This window comes from Rhinatrema bivittatum, chromosome 4 (assembly GCF_901001135.1).
Source record: "Rhinatrema bivittatum chromosome 4, aRhiBiv1.1, whole genome shotgun sequence".
Classification (NCBI taxonomy): domain Eukaryota; kingdom Metazoa; phylum Chordata; class Amphibia; order Gymnophiona; family Rhinatrematidae; genus Rhinatrema; species Rhinatrema bivittatum.
In genome coordinates, this window is record NC_042618.1 from 200906249 (window position 1) to 200926389 (window position 20141).

Here is a 20141-nt window from a genome sequence, read left to right on the forward strand (position 1 = left end):
TGCCTGACACCCCCCCCCCCCCCAAGACTTATCTAAAGTCCCTGGTGGTCCAGCGGGGTCTCGGGAGCAATCTCCCCTTCTCGGGCCATCAGCTGCCACTAATCAAAATGGCACCAATAGCCCTTTGCCCTGACCATGTGACAGGGGCTATCGCTACCATTGGCTGGCCCCTGTCACATGGTAGGAGCAATGGATGGCCTGCGCCATTTTTTAAGATGGCGCCGGCCATCCATTGTTTCTATCATATGACAGAAACCGGTCAATGGCACTGATAGCCTCTGTCACAAGGTAAGGGCAAAGGGCCACCGGCGCCAATAAGAAAACCACAGAAAATTTTGTGGGTTTTCCTATCCTTTCGGTGACCCCCCCTGAAACGCAACAAAATAGGAAATATCATCTATATTCACTATTTCGTCGCAAACGAATGCACATCCCTAATAAATACAATTAATAGCTCTACTGACCAGCAGGTATTGTTGCAGAGTGACAAAACCTTTCCCCCTTTTCCTTTATGGGATCTATAGATTTTGGGGGGTTGGAAGGGTGGGGGATTGTATTTAAATAAATCTTAAGGGTTGGGGCGTTTTTTTTTTTTCGGTTCGGGATAGCCGAAAACAAATTGGCCCGAACCAAGGAAAACGAAATTTCCCGTGGCGGGCCGATAACAAAGGCCGAACCAAAAGGTTCGGCTGAATCACATCTCTAGAATCTATCTCTAAAGAGAGTCATTGACTCTACCTCTCAATGAAGGACTATCCTTCCTTATAACATTCTAGTAGCTTGTAAATGAAGACAAAAGGCACCTGAGAAGGGCTACTGCAGCCAGATGTCCATACTGAGCAGCAGAAAGGTACTGTGCATATAGAATTTAAAAGGGAAAAAAAATCATTAACTAGTGAACATGTCAGTGTTTGAGCACTGCACAAAAGTATGACAAGAGCAAGTGCCATGGACAGAATTTTGTTCATTCTCAGAGAAGATCAGGTGTAGCAGGGTCTGAGTTTACAGTACTCTTCTCAGGACATGGAGCCTCCTACAGGTACAACCCCTTTATTCTGGGCAATTCCCCCAAACTTGCCACTCCATCTCTAATGTTCTCCTTAGTGCTGGAAGACTTTTCAAAACATACAATATTCTGCTTACAGCACAGAATTTTCGGTGATTGCCAACTCAAAGTGTGGCCTTCACTCCAATTCAGCTACTTAATGCATTTCCAGATAGCCTAATGTTATTCTGACATGGTCCTACAAACAGGGAGGCAAAGGGCATGGAGGAGTAGCCTAGTGGCTGGAGCAGCTGACTACACCCAAGGGAAGCCAACGTTCAAATCCCACTGCTGCTCCTCATGACCTTGGGGCAAGTCACTTTACCCTTCATTACCTCCAGTACAAAGATTGTAAACCCTATGGGGACAGGGAAATATCTATAGTACCTGAATATGAAGTGTTGGGGGAAAAAAATATATAAATAAAAAGTACAGAAGCCAGCTCTTCTCAGTTCTAAACCCTGTGGCCCTAAAAAAATGCCAGAACTCATGTTTTCATGGAACATTGATATTTGAATTATTCACTTTCCTCACGGTTCTTCCCTTTACACAAGGATGAGTCTTGCTGCAAATGGAGTGGCTCTGGCCATTAGAGAGGCCCCAGCAATAGCGTGCCACATTACAGTGATTCTCTCCTGCAGCACTGGGCTTCCCTTTTCAGGCTGTGGTCTAGAGATTCCTCCTTTGGGTTGTCAAGAGGCAAAGCCACATGGAAGGAGCTTTGGAACCAGCAGAGGACCACCACTGCCTGTTGTACCACTGAGAGCCCCTGTCCTTTCGACATGTTAGCATCAAGGAAAGTCCCATCTTCATGCAAACACATCCCCTGAAGACATCATTAACCACTGCTAACTTGTAAGGGCACGCCATGGTTCTATGATCTGGTACTCCCCTATTTCTGATGCAAACAGGCAATCGGGTAGGTCTCGATGACATTGCTGAGGCACACCATACGTATGGTACTTGCCACCGCCCTCACTGATCGACATGTGATTCTGAAGGGGTGTGGATGAGGTGTTGTTCAGGCATTGATGGCATTAGCAACATCTGTAAAAACCAGGCGGCTGGGTCTTTGCAGCTGCCCCTGGCTTGTGAGGAGAATCTAAAACAAAAACAAAACAAAAAAAAATACACAGGAAAAAATAATAGGTATAAGTTGAAGAAGTCAGATTATTCAATGTCCCTAAGGACACACAGAATCAAAAAATTGATTTCAATGTGGCAATAACTATTACAAATAAATCGAAAACCACACGTTCCAAGACCCGTAAGAATGCCATCATTTGAGAGACCTTCATAACAAGTGAACGGGCTTAACAATAAGTCACTTAAGTATGGTTAATTAATTTATATTTCTAAATCCATATGTAAGTGATTTATTGTTAAGCCCGTTCACTTATTACTGCATATGGATTTTGAAATATAAATTTATTTATTTATTTATTACTGTTTCTCTAACCATATGTAAGTGTTTTTTGTTAAGCCCATTCACTTGTTATGAAGGTGTCTTAACCACAAAGGTGATAAATGCTCAACTTTTTTAATCATTGGTCTCTTATATGTACTTTTCAACCATTTTCTTGTTTTTGCATTTAAAATACTTTGAAATATAAATTGCCATAGACACTTATTTCAAAGGATTGCATTGTAGATTTCTTTGTGGTACGTCAAATAATAAGTCCGACACGGCTCGTGTTTCGAAAGTCCTCCTTCCTCGGGGGCTACGAGAATGGCAGGAAATATAACGATTTTTCCTACAAAAATATGCAATAATAGTAGTATACAATGATGTAATCATGAAAAAATTTGAGTATTTTTCCTGAAAAACTCGAGTCATGTTGTGCTTATTATTTGTCATACCACAATGCAAAGTGTAAGGTAAAATGTTAAAATGTAAGCTCTCTGGGGTGGGTACCAAATGCGGAGAGGTACACACTTTCTGGTATATGGCACCAAAAGCGCATGCTATTCTGTTACACATGCATGTTCTCTGTATCAAAAGCGTTAGCTACAAAATTTAAATGTAAATTCTCTGGGGTGAGTATCAAAGGCAGAACAGTACACACTAGTTGCCAATTCTTTGCTGGTTACAGCTGCAAAGTATAGCTGCTCACGCTCCTGTCTGCACCACGTATAGCAGCAGAAATCTGGTATAATGAAGCACACGCAAGAACCGGAACAGCCATAGAATGTACATTTGGCATTCTGAAAAGCCGGTTCTGCTGCCTTGACCACTTTGGAGGAGCACTACAGTATTTGCCAGAGAACGTTGCAGATATCATCACGGTGTGCTGTTTGCCTCACAATATCGCCTTCCGGCATGGCATTCCTCAAGACAAGGATGTGGATCTGGGGCCAGAGCTGATGTGCACACCTGCCGCATACGGAGTTAGTATGGCAAGAGAGAATGAGCTCTGTCTCAGGGTCATAGCGGACTATTTTGGAGTTACACTTCAATACCTAGGGGTGAAGTGATAGGGGTGGGGAAAATTGTGTGGAAGAGATAGTGTTCTAACTCCATTTGTCTCTTCTGCTCAGATAGACGTGAATCCCAAGGAAGATGAATGCCAGGAGAAACTCACACTGTTTTTTTTAATTAATATGTTCAAATATTAAATGTGTTTTTAATATGCAGTGTAGCCATGTACCTGGCTTTTAAAATGTTTTTAATATATTCCAATTTAAAATGTGATTTTAATAAACTGACATTTTTATTGACAGACTAGTCTCATTCTTCAGCAGAGTGACTCAATTTTATCACCTCTGTGATCCTTGGGCCAGTGTGTTAATCACTGGACCAAAGAGCAGTGCATGTGATACCCATGCATCCTTAGGCCAGGGATTTCCACACCAGTCTTGGAAAATCTCTTGCCCAAGGATGTAGGGCCTGTGGCACCCTTGAACATAGCCTGGAAACCTCTGGGCTGAGATGCTGGGCCCATGACACTCATCACAGGCCTGATATCGTTGTGTCATCCGCTCCCCCACTCACACCCCTCTGTCTTACTCCATTCCCTCCACAGCCAAGAACATCCACTAGGCTCTTTCAGGAACCTAAACATAAAAGTGGACAAAAAGACAATCACAGACCAACAAAATATCAGAAGCATTCTAAAGATTCACTCATGAACACACACAGAAAGTAAAAAGACAAAAGGATGAGAAACAGCAAGGTAAAAACAAGCAGCACAAAAGACACCACTCATTAATCACAATTGAACATCAACCAACTCCAGCACCTACAAATTCTCCAACTCCTATTCCACTGCTTGCTTAGCACCACCCAGCACTGACAAAATGGCCCTAGATAAAACTGTCTTTTATGTCCCCAAAAGGAGGCGTGTTCAAGAAAACAAATGCACATCTGTGCACCACCAGTCACGCCACAGGCTTGCCTAAGTCACATCTATCAACCAATAGAGAACACTGTAGCATTTTTCAAACTAACACCATTTTTTACCCCCGGTTTTATCATGTTTTTTGCATGTTGGTTTTAAACGCTGTTTTGGTGCTCTTTTGGGGCTTACCATGGATTTTTAGCACCTGTTTGATTTATAAACCATTAGTGTACTAAATCGAATGGGACTGCATATTATTTTTTTAATATCTCTTTATTTAAACACACAAATATAGAATGTGATTGACGATATACATGTGTCACTGATAGCAGTATCCAGTAAAAGACAATTTAGCATTTCAATCATTACAGACCAGCTCACTAACAAGGCACTATTGACAAAATTTTAAGGAGCAGTAACAGTCCTCCATTGCCAATAAATCTGCCATATATTATCATATTCCTCAGACTGATTTTTAAGAGTCTGTGACATCTTTTCTATAATTGCGATTTCCGCCAATATTCTCCTCCAGTGTGATAACAAAGGTACTGTTTTCCAATAGTAAGCCACAGTGATGCGAGCAGCATGTATCAAATGAACCAGTAACTTCTCCAAGGGAACACTCCTTCAGGTTAATGCAATATCATGTGCATAAAAAAACGTGTCCACCTCTCCTGGGCACTAAAATGGACACACAATGGATAATTTGTGCATCCCTAGCGCTCTGCATTGGGAACCCAGAAGAAGTGGCTATGCGCCCATAACAGCCTGGCCAGAGCTCCCTCCTCACCCCCCCCCCCCCCCCCAATCAGGGCTGTTCGCGATTGGAACTTTTCACTGACAGGTGTCAGTAAAATGGACCAATCCCCTTTCAGGATAGCCTTCTGAAAGGGGATTGGTCCTTTCACTGACATGTGACAGTGAATGGACCAAGTGGCAATAAGTGAAGCAGTGAATAAATTAATATTAAGTGCCCTGTGTGTGCAGGTTACCAAAACGCACGCTCAATTTATGAGTGTCTATTAGAGATGTGTATCGTGTGATCGATCGTCTTAACGATCGATTTCGGCTGGGGGGGGAGGGAATCGAATCGTCGCGGTTTTGTTTTTGTAAATATCGTGTAAATCGGGGAGGGCGGGAAAACCGGCACACTAAAACATCCCTAAAACTCACCCCGACCCTTTAAAATAAATCCCCCACCCTCCCGAACTCCCCCCAAATGTCTTAAATTACCTGGGGTCCAGTGGGGGGGTCCCGCTGGACTTTTGGCAAGTCTTGTGGGGGTCAGGAGGCCCCCCCAAGCTGGCCAAAAGTCCCTGGGGGTCCAGCGGGGGTCTGGAAACGACCTCCTGCACTTGAATCGTGTTGCCGTCTGGCCGGCGCCATTTTGCAATATGGCCGGCGCCATTTTGCAAAATGGCGCCGGCCGTACGGCAACACGATTCCAGTGCAGGAGGTCATTCCCAGACCTCTGCTGGACTTTTGGCAAGTCTTGTGGGGTCAGGAAGCCCCCCCCAAGCTGGCCAAAAGTCCCTGGGGGTCCAGCGGGGGTCCGGGAGCAATCTCCTATGCTCGTGACATCGGGGGACAGGAAGCAAAATGGCGCCTTCGCTACCTTTGCCCTGTCATATGACAGGGCAAAGGTAGCACCGGCGCCATTTCTATCAATGCACCCGTGGCCCGAGAGTGGAAGATCACAATGGGACCCCCCCACTGGACCCCAGGTAATTTAAGACATTTGGGGGGGGGGGGTTCGGGAGGGTGGGGGATTTATTTTAAAGGGTCGGGGTGGGTTTTAGGGATGTTTTAGTGTGCCGGTTTTCCCGCCCTCCCCTTCCCCCGATTTACGATTTTTGACGATAAATCGGGGGAATTCCTATTAAATATCGCCTCTAACGATTTTTGATGATTTAAAATATATCGGACGATATTTTAAATCGTCAAAAAACGATTCACATCCCTAGCGTCTATTTTATTCCGCAGCAGCTAATTTACTGGCACAATATGCACGCACAATATACACAGCCCTGAGCATGTATATTGTGGCTGGATATTGTGTGCCCGGAAATGTTTTTTTATGTCAAAACTTTTTTTTGCATGGTGCTGCTTTCCGTGGTTCTTCCTACTTAGTATCGCAATGATATTAAATAGGAAGAACCACAGAAAAGCAGATTATTTTGTTTTTAAGTTGAGCTCTTGATGCATGGTAAGACGTTACGCCTGCTCCATGCAGGTACAAAATTTGATTAGTTAAAAAATGTGCCTCGGGTGCATGGGGATTTTTTGCATCGTGGGGTAATAGCTAATAGCTTCATCTACATGGAATTTACATGTGATGAGTGCTATTAACTATAAGCGAGTCTGGACATGCGTTTTGGACACGTTGATCCTCTTATTGCATCAGGGTTATGGATGCACGTCCAAAATGCGCATCCAAGCTCTCGTTAACCTTTGTGCTAGGCTCAGCGCACAATATTGCATCAGCCTGATTATTTGATCTCCCCAGCTACAAGCACTGTCAACAGTATATCGGTCCCAATGATATGTCATATCCATCTGGATCTCATCCCCAAAAGCCTGCACAATGGAACATTCCCACTATAAGGTGAGTATACCACATCACCTCCAGCATAATGGACTTGCAGCATTAAATCTAGCAAAAATCAAAGGATTTCTATAGGTACGATGTAATAAGTGGAACATCAATTCCCTCACTTTATTACTTTTAGAAAACTTCAAGGTAGCTGTCCATATAGCCCTCCAATAATTATCATCCAGTAATATAGATAAATCACATTCCATTGATCAATAATAGACTGTCTAGTACATGGAACATATATTCCAGGGGTGCTCAAACCAGTCCTATGGGCTCTCCCAGCCAGTCGGGTTTTCAGGATATTCCTAATGAATATGCATGAGAAATATTTACATATATGGGGAGGTAATGCGTGCAAATAAATCTCATGCATATTCATCAGGGATATTCTGAAAACCCAACTGACTCGGGGGGCTTATAGGAGCGGCTTGAGCACCCCTGATATATACCATCTTGTAAATACATGTACAATCTGGATATCAATTTATTTTTTTAATTATTTGTTTTATTGATTTTCATTTATTACACAAAAGCAATAATAACATAGGATAAAGAGTACTGATATTTCACAATCATTTCTTAACAAGAAATGTATTAATTCCATCACAATCATTATCATTACTGCATTTAGTTTACATAATCAATAGTAAATAGGTACTTACAATAAGAGGAAATAAATGAGGCATGAAACCTAAAGGGGAGATTACAATGTAATTTCAAAAATGGAAAAGGCTTAACATAGCACTAACTGCACTATTTAGCTGGGGACAAAGTGACGATTTTTCTTTGCTCTACAAAACTTTTCAAATGTTCGGGCATAAAGAAAACAAAGATATCCTGTTGTTTTTTAACTATGCATTTACAGGGAAACCTCAGCACAAAAACCCAGAGAAATAACATCCTGTCGAAAAGCTAACTCTTTTCTCCGTAATTGCGTGGATATAGCGAGATCTGGGAAAATCTTAACAGGTTTATCATGAAAAGTGATGGGATACTTAGAAAAATATTTTTCATAACCTTATTTAGGTCCAGAAAATTTACAAAGGAAACTAATAAAGTGCCCCAATCTATTACATGATTATCAGAATTTTCCAAAAAATTTGTAAGGTTCCCCTGAAAAGATAATTCAGATGTATATAGATTTAAATTTCTCTTAGGCAGAAAATAGCAGAAATTAACATTTGGCAATTCACTTTCAAGAAAACCCAATATTTCCTTTAGAAATGTTTGAACAGTTTCCATTGGTACTTCCCCAGCTACTCTAGGGAAGTTAAGGAAACGTAGATTTAAACGTTTAGAATTGTTCTCAAAAGTCTCGATATGCCTTGACAATAAATCTCCATCTTTTACCACCGCCACATGAATTTCCAAATTTCTTTTTTCTGTCTCTTCAAGGGTTTTAATTCTCTCCTCGGATTTTTTAATGGATTTCTGTATCATTAGGATATCCTGTTGATTTATCCTGCTAATAAAATCCATCTTTTTCTCCAAGCCCTTAATATTTGTAGCCATAACCGGCATTAAGTCCCACAGCAGTTCTAGGGTGACCACGGCGGGTTGAGTTAGAGTTAGAGTGTCCAGGGACTCACCACCGATAGCCTTATCTTCTCCTCCGGCCGCAGAGTTCATCAGAGCCAGGCCTCTCTGCTCCTCCACTGGTCTCTGGTCAGCTGTCTCCGCTCCAAGTTCTCCCGCACTGACTACTTGAGTCGGCGACTCCAGTCCGGAAGTAGTAACCTCCACTGTAGTGCTTCCTGGGCACTCCTCGCTTGCTGTCTGCGCCGGAGGTAGTCCAAGGTGTGGACTCAGCGAAGCCTCCTCTGTGGAGTCGGGCTGTCCTCCAAACAGCCCGATTCATCAGGATCCTTGGTTCCCAGAAGTTTCAGTGCAGGTGAAGACATGTAACGTACTATCTCTTTCTGTATTGGTGAAGGCAATGGTAAAGAGGGATAAAGCCTCACCTTTCCCTTATGCTTGGGCAGCATTATATAAGGAAATAATTCAAAATCCAAGACAAGCAGAGAGGGTTCCATCCACGACCTCCGTCTATGCCGCCATCTTGCCTGGATATCAATTTAGTGTGAAATTTGGATTTCATCAATATGGATTCCAAACCTGTACATGATCTCAGGCCTGCATGTTTTTAACAGATGTGGTATGAAAAAATCGCACTCAAATTTTGCAGTAGTTTTGGCATGGGTTTTATTACATCAACTTCAATATAGCTAAACACCTGGGCATTACAAAGCGCAGAAACTTCACTGCAGCGAAGAATATATCAGATTAATAGGTGGCCCACAGCAAGTCTGTCTCAGAATGCCTCCACAACCCCTTCCCCATATCATAAATAATGATGAATGGCCATGTTTGCAAGAGTCATACCTTACCTCAGTCCCAACCAATGTGTCTTCAGACCTGATCAGGTGTACCACGGAAAAAATCACCACCGCCTGATGCTCAGATCTAGGCCAGTATCTTGCAGCAACAAGAAACACCAGCGGTGGCTCTTAAACTTGTAGAAGCTCCTTTCTAAGAACATGTGTAATTATGCATGCTTCTCCTTCCTAGAAGCAGCCTGAGCCATGGAGTGCGGCAATTAATGGGCAGCATGCAGGACAAGGATAACTGAGCCCTGCTTTGTGCAGCACATAGCACCTCCTCATTTTCCCCCTGCTGAGCCTCCTCCTTTGAATCCTTCCAGCCTCTGACTCATCCCCAGGCTGAGTGGAGACAAAGAAAGCATGCACTGAGCACTGGATGTGACTCATTCTGAGTGTTGGGAGCAGCAGCAGTGGAGGAGCTCTGGCAGCCACACATGGCAGCCAAGTTAATGAGTCAGCTGCCCACATCACAATGAATTATCCTTCTCTTGCAAATGTATGAAGAGGTAGTAGGTCCATAGTGACCGGGTCCAAGGGTGTTTCCACCCCCCTCGCTCCCTTTGTTTAAAATTTGGAAGGGAATACTGATGGGACTTTCAGTGCTTCCTTAGCTCTTCTTTTGGCCGTGCAAGTCCTCTCCATGAATGCAGTGCCTGCTCCATGGAGGCTGGTGTGCCGCACATCATTTTTGTTAATGCAGGCATGCCTTCGCCTTGAAAAGGTTGGGAAACCCTGCATTATCTCACTTCCACGAGATTCAATTCATATCTATTGGCTATAACATCACACTGCATGTGCCAATGAGATCCCTTTCCAGGTGGAGTCATGGCCTAGTGATAATGCCATACCTGGAGGAGCTGGGGAAGCCGAGTAGGAAGTGTTCACAGCCCTGGCGATGTGGGAGAGAGAATCTTAGCTATTGCACGATAGCGACATCTAGAGCTGGGATTCAGGTTGCTCACATGTCGGGGTCCGAAGGGAGCCATGGACTGTGGTCTCAGACAAGAACTACTGTAGTTTTGCAATGGCTGCCTTATAAAAGGAAGAAGTGAATAAAATGGGGGAGAGGGGACCCAAAGTTATGAATGAAAGCTCTTGGCATTAAAGCCCCAACAGTGTCTTCTTCCAATTGAATTGGATGTCCAAGGGAGCAAGGGGAAGCCGCCAGACCAAAAAATGAAAAAGGAAATGGTAGTGAGTAGCTTTGAAGTAGCTTTTGAATGAGCTGGAAGAAGAAATATGGAAGAAAGCAAGTCAAAATTAGCAGGAAAAGAAGGTAAGTTACAAACAAGAGGCTGCAACAGCACATTACTAAATCGAGAAAAAAGTTCCTGAACTAAAAATCAACACTGAGGCCATTATTCTATGAAATTCAAAAAGTTATGCAAAGGAATAAACCTCCAAACAACCTAAGCAGACCAGAGTATCTTTTTTTTTTTTTTTGGCAGAAGATAAAAAGCTGTCTCTAGATATTTTGTCTTTTTAATGAATTGTGCATTTTGCAAACTTAAGACCTATCTTAAACTTATCATAGGTGGCAACACTGGAAGATGAGATGGGAGGGCAGTAATACTGTGTCCTTCAGGCATGGCTGGGGGGATCTTTTGTAGGATTTGGGGGTTCACAGGGATGAGAGTGGGAATTGGGAGGGGTAAGGGGGAATTGGGAGGTCACTTGAGGGTTTTTATTTAATGGAGGGAGGGAGTTATAGGCTCACAGATATTTTCTTTTATTGTGGGCGGGAGGGAGGCTGTTATTAGGCCCTCCCAGACATTTTTATTATAATAGCTACCAGTCTTTTTTTTTTATTATTTAATTTAACAAATTAGCACTGATTATCCGTACTAACTGGCTGAGTTTCATTGCAGAACTTGTCCACACGGAGCTGTGCTAAATCTAGCCTGTCAAAAACAGGCTAGATTTAGTCAAATGTTCAGCTGAAAATTCCCCTAAAAAAATTAACCGATTGTCTCGGCCGCTCAGCAGCTGTTTGAAAACTGACCTCTCTATGTACAGTCTCTATTTCTATTCCTGCTGAACAAACATTGCTTTTCTCCCAGCTCCTCCTCACAACTAAGATGTCGATCTCTTATTTATTTATACAATTTGTTTTATACCGTCATTTGGAGCGTACCGTCACAACGGTTTACAATTAAGAGCAATAGAAATAAAAATCACAATCTACAAAATAATAAATTAATACTGAGAGCTCTGAGTTGAGCATTTAAGGGCACAGAGTAAATCATTTTGTTCAGGGCAGAAAAGACTCAGGGGCGGATTTTAAGAGCCCTGCTCGCGTAAATCCGCCCGGATTTACGCGAGCAGGGCCCTGCGCGCCGGTGCGCCTATTTTACATAGGCCTACCGGCGCGCGCAGAGCCCCGGGACTCGCGTAAGTCCCGGGGTTCTCCGAGGGGGCGTGTTGGGGCGTGTCGGGGGCGGTCCCAGTCGTCGCGGCGTTTTCGGGGCGTGTCGGCAGCGTTTTGGGGGCGGGTACGGGGGCGTGGCTACGGCCCGGGGTGGTCCGGGGGCGTGGCCGCGCCCTCCGTACCCGCCCCCAGGTCACGGCCCGGCGCGCAGGAGGCCCGCTGGCGCGCGGGGATTTACGCCTCCCAGAGGGAGGCGTAAATCCCCGGAGAAAGGTAAGGGGGGGGTGTAGACAGGGCCGGGCGGGTGGATTAGGTAGAGGAAGGGAGGGGAAGGTGAGGGGAGGGCGTTAGAGGATTCCCTCCAAGGCCGCTCCGATTTCGGAGCGGCCTTGGAGGGAACGGGGGTAGGCTGCGCGGCTCGGCGCGCGCCGGCTATACAAAATCGATAGCCTTGCACACGCCGATCCAGGTTTTTAGCAGATACGCACGGCTCCGCGCGTATCTACTAAAATCCAGCGTACTTTTGTTTGCGCCTGGAGCGCAAACAAAAGTACGCGCTCGCGTATTTTTTAAAAATCTGCCCCTCAGTCTGTGCCCGGCCTGTGTGGACAGATTCAGAAATGTGCCACTCTGGGGCTGCTTTCCTTGTCCCACAAGAGCACATACACAGGCAACTCAGGCATGCTGATGCTCCTATGGCTCCTGCCGACAGTCCCCATTTGTAGGTCCCGCAGGAAAGATGGGGATGTTCAGGGGTTCCAGGCTCTCTGAACATCCTCTCAATTCTTCGGGCATTTTGGTGGCCCAACAGGAGAAACTGTCTCTGGAAATTCTTTGGGATTCTAGTACGGCCCCCCCCCCCCCTACTGGAGAAGATCACTTCTCATCCCGTCATACGAGTGAGGAGATCACACCATTTCCCTGGGCTGAGCTATAATCATTCAGCAGATTTCTACTATGTAAAAAAAAACAAAAAACCACCCACAGAGGAAAGTGGGGCAGGCCCAGAAGTTAAGTGGCAGTGCTATGCATGGATTGGCCATGCAGAAGGTCCCTGGTTTGATCCCCAAGTCATATCTTCCACTCCCCAGGTCTGCACATGCCATAGAGGTGACACCTAATGAGTAGATCAGAGCCCATGATCGCAAGGTCCTGGAAGGAGCCCTGGCACATGGAGGCACCCGGCCAAGGACTGTCGCTGCAGTGACTAGAATATAGTAATGTGGAAGGGGACCTAATAAAATGAATAGCTGCATACAACAGATCATGACACAAGATCCCAGTTCTGGTTCTGAGTGAGCAGCAGGCCCAAAAGAAGCAGGGACAAAAAAATCCCAAGAAGCAATAAAGGGATTACGCTGGAGAAAATATACATGTGATCACATCCTAAACTTAGTAAACAAACTGGATCTCTCCTTGTCAATTGAACTGGATGATAAAATCTAATACAGAATTTTGAAACACTAAAAATAATTATAAATTAGAGTGCTATGGGGCTATTGTTTTCCTCAGAGAACATAATTATAGACAGACGATAACAGTTTTTCGGCTATGTATATGTTTCTTTGTGTTTCTTCTTCTTCCCTCACTCATTAGTAAGAATGTTTCCAAGGAAGCGGCTTTCTCTTAAAATTCATCAATTTCAGATCTTCCCCTTGGGGGCCCCCAAATTCCACTTGTTAAGTCGCATCCTGCTTCTCTACAAGTAGCAAGGGTGTCCCTATTACATTTGTCAGAATCGGGCATGTAGCCACAATTAGACCATTCCAAGATTCAAATATTTGGGCCTTTTAGCACTTTTTATTAAATCGTTTCCTATATGTATTTGCTTTATCTGTCTGCATGCATCTACATCAGGGGTCGGGAATCTTTTTGGCTGAGAGAGCCATGAACACCACATATTTTAAAATGTAATTCCATGAGAGCCATACTAACTACAACCCCCCACCCTCCTGACCCCCCAAGACCTACCAAAGTCCGTGGTTGTCCAGTGGGGGTCTAGGGCTCGCAGACAAATCTTTAATAAAAAAGTAAAAATCTAACAAAATCCCCCACTCTCCTGATGCCCCCCAAGTCCTCCAAAATTAATTTACTACAACCCCCCACCCTCCTGACGCCCCCCAAGACCTCCAAAATTAATTTACTACAACCCCCCACCCTCCTGACCCCCCCCCCAAGACCTGCCAAAAGTCCCTGGTGGTCCAGCGGGGGTCCGGGAGCAATCTCCTGGACTTGGGCTGTCAGTTGCCAGTAGTCAAAATGGCACTGTCGGCCCTTTGCCCTCACTATGTCACTGCGGTTGACCAATGGTGGCGGTAGCCCCTGTGACATAGTAAGGGCAAAGGGCCGTCAGCTGCCAGTAATCAAAATGGCGTCGACGGCCCTTTGCCCTCACTATGTCACAGGGGCTACCGCCGCCATTGGTCGACCCCCAGTGACATAGTGAGGGCAAAGGGCCGTCGGCGCCATTTTGACTACTGGCAGCCGACAGCCCAAGTCCAGGAGATCGCTCCCGGACCCCGCTGGACCACCAGGGACTTTTGACAGATCTTGGGGGGACGTCAGGAGGGTGGGGGGTTTTGTTAGATTTTTACTTTTTTATTAAAGATTTGTCTGCGAGCCAGATGCAGCCATCAAAAGAGCCACATCTGGCTCGCGAGCCATAGGTTCCTGACCCCTGATCTACATGATCTCCCAACCCATTCACGAAAGGTATAGCTCAATAAATGCTGGCAAACAGCAGGGGCCAGCCCACAATCAAACAAAACAGCACACTGAGTGAAAACTCAACACATAGCATATACTGTATATATTGAGATGTCAGCAAGCCAGAAGGCATCAGGTATTGAATTCCTGAACCCGGTCTTCTCTATCAAGCACCTCTTATGTCCACTAGTCTGTCAATAAAACAATTCCCCTTTATGTATGCCTTTGATATGGACATTGGGGAATTGTTCTATTGGCACCCTTGATATGGACATTATTTGTTCAATTACAATTTAGTATACCTCCCATACCGAAACAGCACCTAACTGCCAGCACTCAAAAAGTAACAGTCCTACCTATGAAAAGGCAATCCTGAAAGAATTAGAAGGTTGTGCTCTGATTCATCCAGTTTTCCCAACTGTTCTGAAGAGTTGGAGCAGAGTTTTTACAACCAAGGTTACCCCCAAAAAAACTGTGAAACAGGCCTTTTTAAGGGCTACATTTTCTGACAGCGACTCTCTGCTCCAATACAAACCAAGAACCACACTGGAGGAAGTGACATGTGTCCTGCAGTATTCCAATCTTTCACATAAGATAGCTGCCCTCATCAAACACCAGTTTTCAGACATCTTCTCGAGTTGCCTACAAACGTGATGTTAACATCAAATAGAAAGTGGTGAGGGCTCTTTCGCCTCTAGAAAAATCAAAATCAACCATTGAACACACTAAGCATCTTAAATGCAATATGTGTTTGACAGCTATGACTGGGCGTACTTGGAAACATACCACTACTGGATACACAGTTTATTTCAAGGATTGCACTGACTGCAATTCATAAAACGTGGTATATCTCCTGCATTGTCCGTGCAACTTACTCTATGTAGGATGCACCATCCAAAAGATTCGAGTGCATCTTTTTGAACACCAAAGCTGTTTGAAAACAAAGAAACTACAGGCACCACACTCCTTGGACATGGCCATGATTTCTTGCATTTAAAATGGACAATCCTGGAATCTATCAGACCCTCACCTCGAGGAGGGGACTTGAAGTGGATTCTTAACACACATGAGCAATTTCGGATCTTTACCTTAAAAATTACGCCTGATGGACTTAATGAGAAAATTGACTGGCATTCTTTATAAATCTTATTTATTTATTTTGGAAAGCTTTTATACTCAGTAATCAACTTGCGGAGAACTTCCTTTTTCTATATACGAACAGCTGATTGTCAATCACAAATATCATGAAAATTCAATCTGACGTCACCTTCATAGCTGAAATGCTAACTTTCCTGCGTTCTTAAGTTTCTTTTAAATACAGCGTCCAACATAGTAGTTCAATTTTATTGTTCTGACTTTGTGTTTAAAGGCTATTCACTGACTACGGAGATCACAATGAGAATTTGTGCAACAGATTGAGTTGGAGTTATATAGTAAATTGTGAATTATAGACAGAATTTTATATGTAATGCGGTGCGGTATTGGAAGCTAATATAGCTGCTGTAATGTAGGTGTAATGTGTTCTTTGCGTGGCACATCAAGTAACATTCTTGCTGTGGCATTTTGAACGAGTTGTAACAGTTGTATTTTAGATAGGGGTAATCCAAGATATAAGGAATTGCAGTAATCTAGGGTTGTGAGAATCAGAGCTCTTGGAGGAGATGATTGGAGGAGATGATTTGTTTGTTTGTTCACTCAAATCAATAGCTTCCATGTTTTAATTTTGAGATTATGTGGTTTGCTTTAAGTTGGTATCTGAGATTTTGCTTGTTGTCCCTGATGCAGATTTCTTTAAAACACTGTGTTGGCCTACAAGACGAACCATTCAAGCTACGTTTTGACTTCATATGAATTTTTATTTGCAAAAAAACCTTCAAAAAAATATATTGCTGACATTGTCAAATAACATAAGATTACAATAATGAAAGCATGCAAGCCATAAGTCACATTGTTTATGTGCAATCAGTAGATGATGGTCATACTTCTAATTCATGTATCATTTGAAATATTGCACCAGCTTTTCTGAGGGGGATCTCAAATAACTATTGTTAAATAGTTTTCCCTCTGAGGTTGATTCTTTTCTATATTGCAACACTGAAAATATTACACCTGGCCCTAAAACACCAGTACACTTCCTATTAGGAAAACAGACAAACCAGGCTGCTATATGTTGTGCGTCCCGTCCGTGCTAGGCCCACACCCGGGCCTGCTCACCTTGCTCCTGCGCTGTTGGGCCCCGGGCCGTCCTCTCCAGCTACTGCTGCCAGTGCATCCCGTCTGCAGCGCTCCGCGGTGGCGTCTACCAGGCCCTCCACTTTGGGTCTAGCTCCACGCCAGGGCATGGCATCCTCTCCAGCATCGGCCCCGCCCCTATGTGCGCATGTGCAGACCTCCCGGCCCTTTAAAAGGCCAAGGGCGGGAACCAGCTCCGCGGCACAGGCCAATGATGTCACGTAGACTTCATATAAAAGCGAGGCCCTGCTCCCCAGGACCTCGCCTTGGCAATCGAGTCGACACCATGGTGTTCTTAGTTTGCCTGACTCCATGTTCCAGTGTCTCCTTGTTCCAGTGTCTCCTCGTTCCAGCATCTCCCTGTTCCTGAGTCTCCATGTGTTCCTGCATCCTTCCCAGGTAGTACCCCTATGGACTGATCTGTGGTACTGACCTCTGCCTGCCTGACCATCCTCTTGCCTGCCTCCTGGAACTGACCTCTACCTGAATGACCATTCTCTTGTCTGCCGTCTGGAACTGACCCTCGCTTGCCTTGACTATGCTTGGACGGACCTTGGTATTGACCCCTGCTTTGGCTGACCACTTCTGAACTGATACTCTGGCTCTGACCCTTGCGCTTCACTTGGACACTCTCTTCTGGCCTACTGTGACTACTAGACCAACCTGCTGGGAATCCACTCATGGCTTCCACCCCACTAAACCCGCAGGTGCTGCCTGTCTCGCCCGGAGAACCTTCCTGAATTGTGACCTCCCTGAAGTCTCCGGAGCTTCCAGTTCGGGTCTAGTCCATCCTATCTGTGTCAGCTGTGCACCCTTGCTCTTGGTGGGCACAGCTCTCCGCTACCTCTCCAGGAGACCATCTGAGGGCCACCTAAGTCCAGGCAGTCTGGGTACCCAAGAGCTCAACCTGCAGAAACCCTGGACTGTTATTGGTGAAGCTCCAGCTAGCCTCTGTCTCCTCGTATGCTCCGTCTCCTGGTGGCAGGTGCTCTCTGGGTCCGACCAGAGGACCGTAGCAATCCTGCACCAGGCCAAGGGTCCACCTCCAGCGCAGCACTATAAATCCCTACACCAAAACTACACACTAGCAGAATACATCATCTTGGTCACACATGCACCAAATACTGAATAAGGAGACCATAAAATATAAATAGAAATGTGCAAAAACTGAACTGGAAACACAAGAAGCCAGATACTATGTGCAGCGCAATAATGGAAAAATAGAAATGTTACCATTTCTCAGAAAACATCAAAAAATAGAAATCATTAATAGAAATCCCATGTTAATAAAACAAATAAATATTTCAAAATAACTGACAAATAGAATAATATCCATTAATTAAAAAGTCATTAATTAAAATATTTCAAAACAGCAGACACATCAAATAACACCCAATAATTAAAACAAATGCAGATTTTAAAAATTACCACACTCTCCATACATAGGAACTTTCGATTTGCAAATGCCTTGAGATTGACGTGGATTAGCAGAAGGAGGGGGAAGGGTTATTGCGCACAAACTATTTTTCTCCTTTACTCTCATATACACACAAGCTCAATCACAAGCATAGACAGACACACAGCCTCTCTCTCACATATAGACACATGCTCAGTCACATATGCACACTGCCTCTCTCTCTCTCTTTCTCATTCACTCACTTCTCCCCCTCTGGAAGCAGAAATAGCAGCAGCAGCTTTAGTCCCAACCACCAACAGCACTCTTCCTCCTTCTATCAGTTGCCTGGACAACACTGTTGGTCCTCCTGCAACCTGCTCCTGCTCAGATGCCGTCCTGCCACTTTCCAATGGGTTGGCCAGCGCAGCCCCCCTCTTCTCCAGCCTCTGATAGCAGCGTGGCCCTGCTGCGTCAGTCTACTTTTGCTCAGGCCATGCAGCCTGCTGCTCCGGTTCCCAATGGCCAAAGCCTGTGGTGCTGTGCCGCTCCATATGACCGCCGTGGCCCTCGGCACTGCTTCCGCCAGCAGCCACAACATCCCGCAGCACTGCTCCTGCTGACTGCGGCAAATCTCCTCCTCCCGTCCCCTGCGGATCCAGGCGACGCCACTTCCTCTTCCAAGCCACAGGGGCAGGAAGAAAGAAAGCGATGCCATCACTGTGGCATTTTAGGCCACCGCCTAGTGCATCCAGTGCTTCTGCCAGCCGTAACTTTTACACAGGTGCGCCTGGGCAATTTTCAGACCGACAATTTACTAGGGGTGTGCATTCGTTTTGAACGCATATGTAAAACGCAACTTATATTTTTAAAAGAGAAAAAAAAGGTTTGATGCGCAACGCATCGCGACTTCCAACTTATTCAACATAGCTATGTTGAATACGTTGAACCTAAATAAACACTTAAACCCCCCACCCTCCTGACCCCCCCAAGACTTACCAAAACTCCCTGGTGGTCCAGCGGGGAGTCAGGAAGCCATCCCTGCATTCCTTTGCGATTTCCTCATGGCGCCGATAGCCTGTGTCACAGGGGCTGCCGGTGTCATTGGTCAGCCCCGGTCAAATGGTCACCGGTGCCATCTTGTGCTCCAACCACGTGACAGGTAGGTCATGTGGCAGGGGCCTCCTGACCCCCCCAAGCTGGCCAAAAGTTCCGGTTCGGTCCAACGGGGGTCCGGGAGCGGAGTAGCACGTGACGCCGGAGCGGAGTGACGCTGGCGTCACGTGCTCCTCCACGCCTCCGCTCCGGGACCCCCGCTGGACCCAACCGGAACTTTTGGCCAGCTTGGGGGGGTCAGGAGGCCCCCCCAAGCTGGCCAAAAGTTCCGGTTGGGTCCAGCGGGGGTCCCAGAGTGACCTCCTGCCACATCACCTACCTGTCACGTGGTAGGAGCACAAGATGGCGCCGGTGACCATGTGACAGGGGCTGACCAATGGCACGGGCAGCCCCTGTGACACAGGCTATCGGCGCCATGAGGAAATCGCAAAGGAGTGCAGGGATGGCTTCCTGACTCCCCGCTGGACCACCAGGGAGTTTTGGTAAGTCTTGGGGGGGGATTAAGGAGGGTGGGGGGTTTACATTTTTATTTAGGGAACCGGGAAAAGTATGGACAGACCCTCAACTTATGGAATTCTCCATAAGTCCATATTGAACGAAATCGACACCCCACGAAAACTTATCAACGATTCAACGAACACTTTTTGTCTGCACATCCCTACAATTTACCCAAGTAAATGACTTCTGAAAATTGCCCTCCACCGGTTTATGTTTCACAGTCCCAAGCAATCTTTTAACTCTACCACAAACTCCTTTCTTAGCACAGAGCAGCTGTGTGGCTCGTGGTGCCTATGGGAGACTGGCTTTGATGAATTAACAATGACAGCTCAGCCTCATCAGAAAACTCTTCAAAAATGGTGTTTGTTTGACAATTACCAATTAGGAAAGAAACCACTTCACAGCAGCAAACAGTTGCTTCACTTCAGATTTCAAATACTTTTACCACGCGGGAATAGTTCATTCACT

The 20141-nt window shown here is 45.3% G+C and overlaps 1 protein-coding gene across 1 annotated transcript in view; it reads right to left on the reverse strand.

Moving 5' to 3' along the window:
• Positions 1–513: 513 nt before the first annotated feature.
• C4H3orf18 (chromosome 4 C3orf18 homolog) overlaps positions 514–20141 on the reverse strand; it is a 40073-nt gene continuing 20445 nt past the window's right edge. The window contains exon 5 of the mRNA XM_029599534.1: positions 514–2147. Coding sequence (XP_029455394.1) covers positions 2067–2147 — 81 coding nt within the window. The 3' untranslated portion in view covers positions 514–2066. The remainder of the gene's footprint in view (positions 2148–20141) is intronic.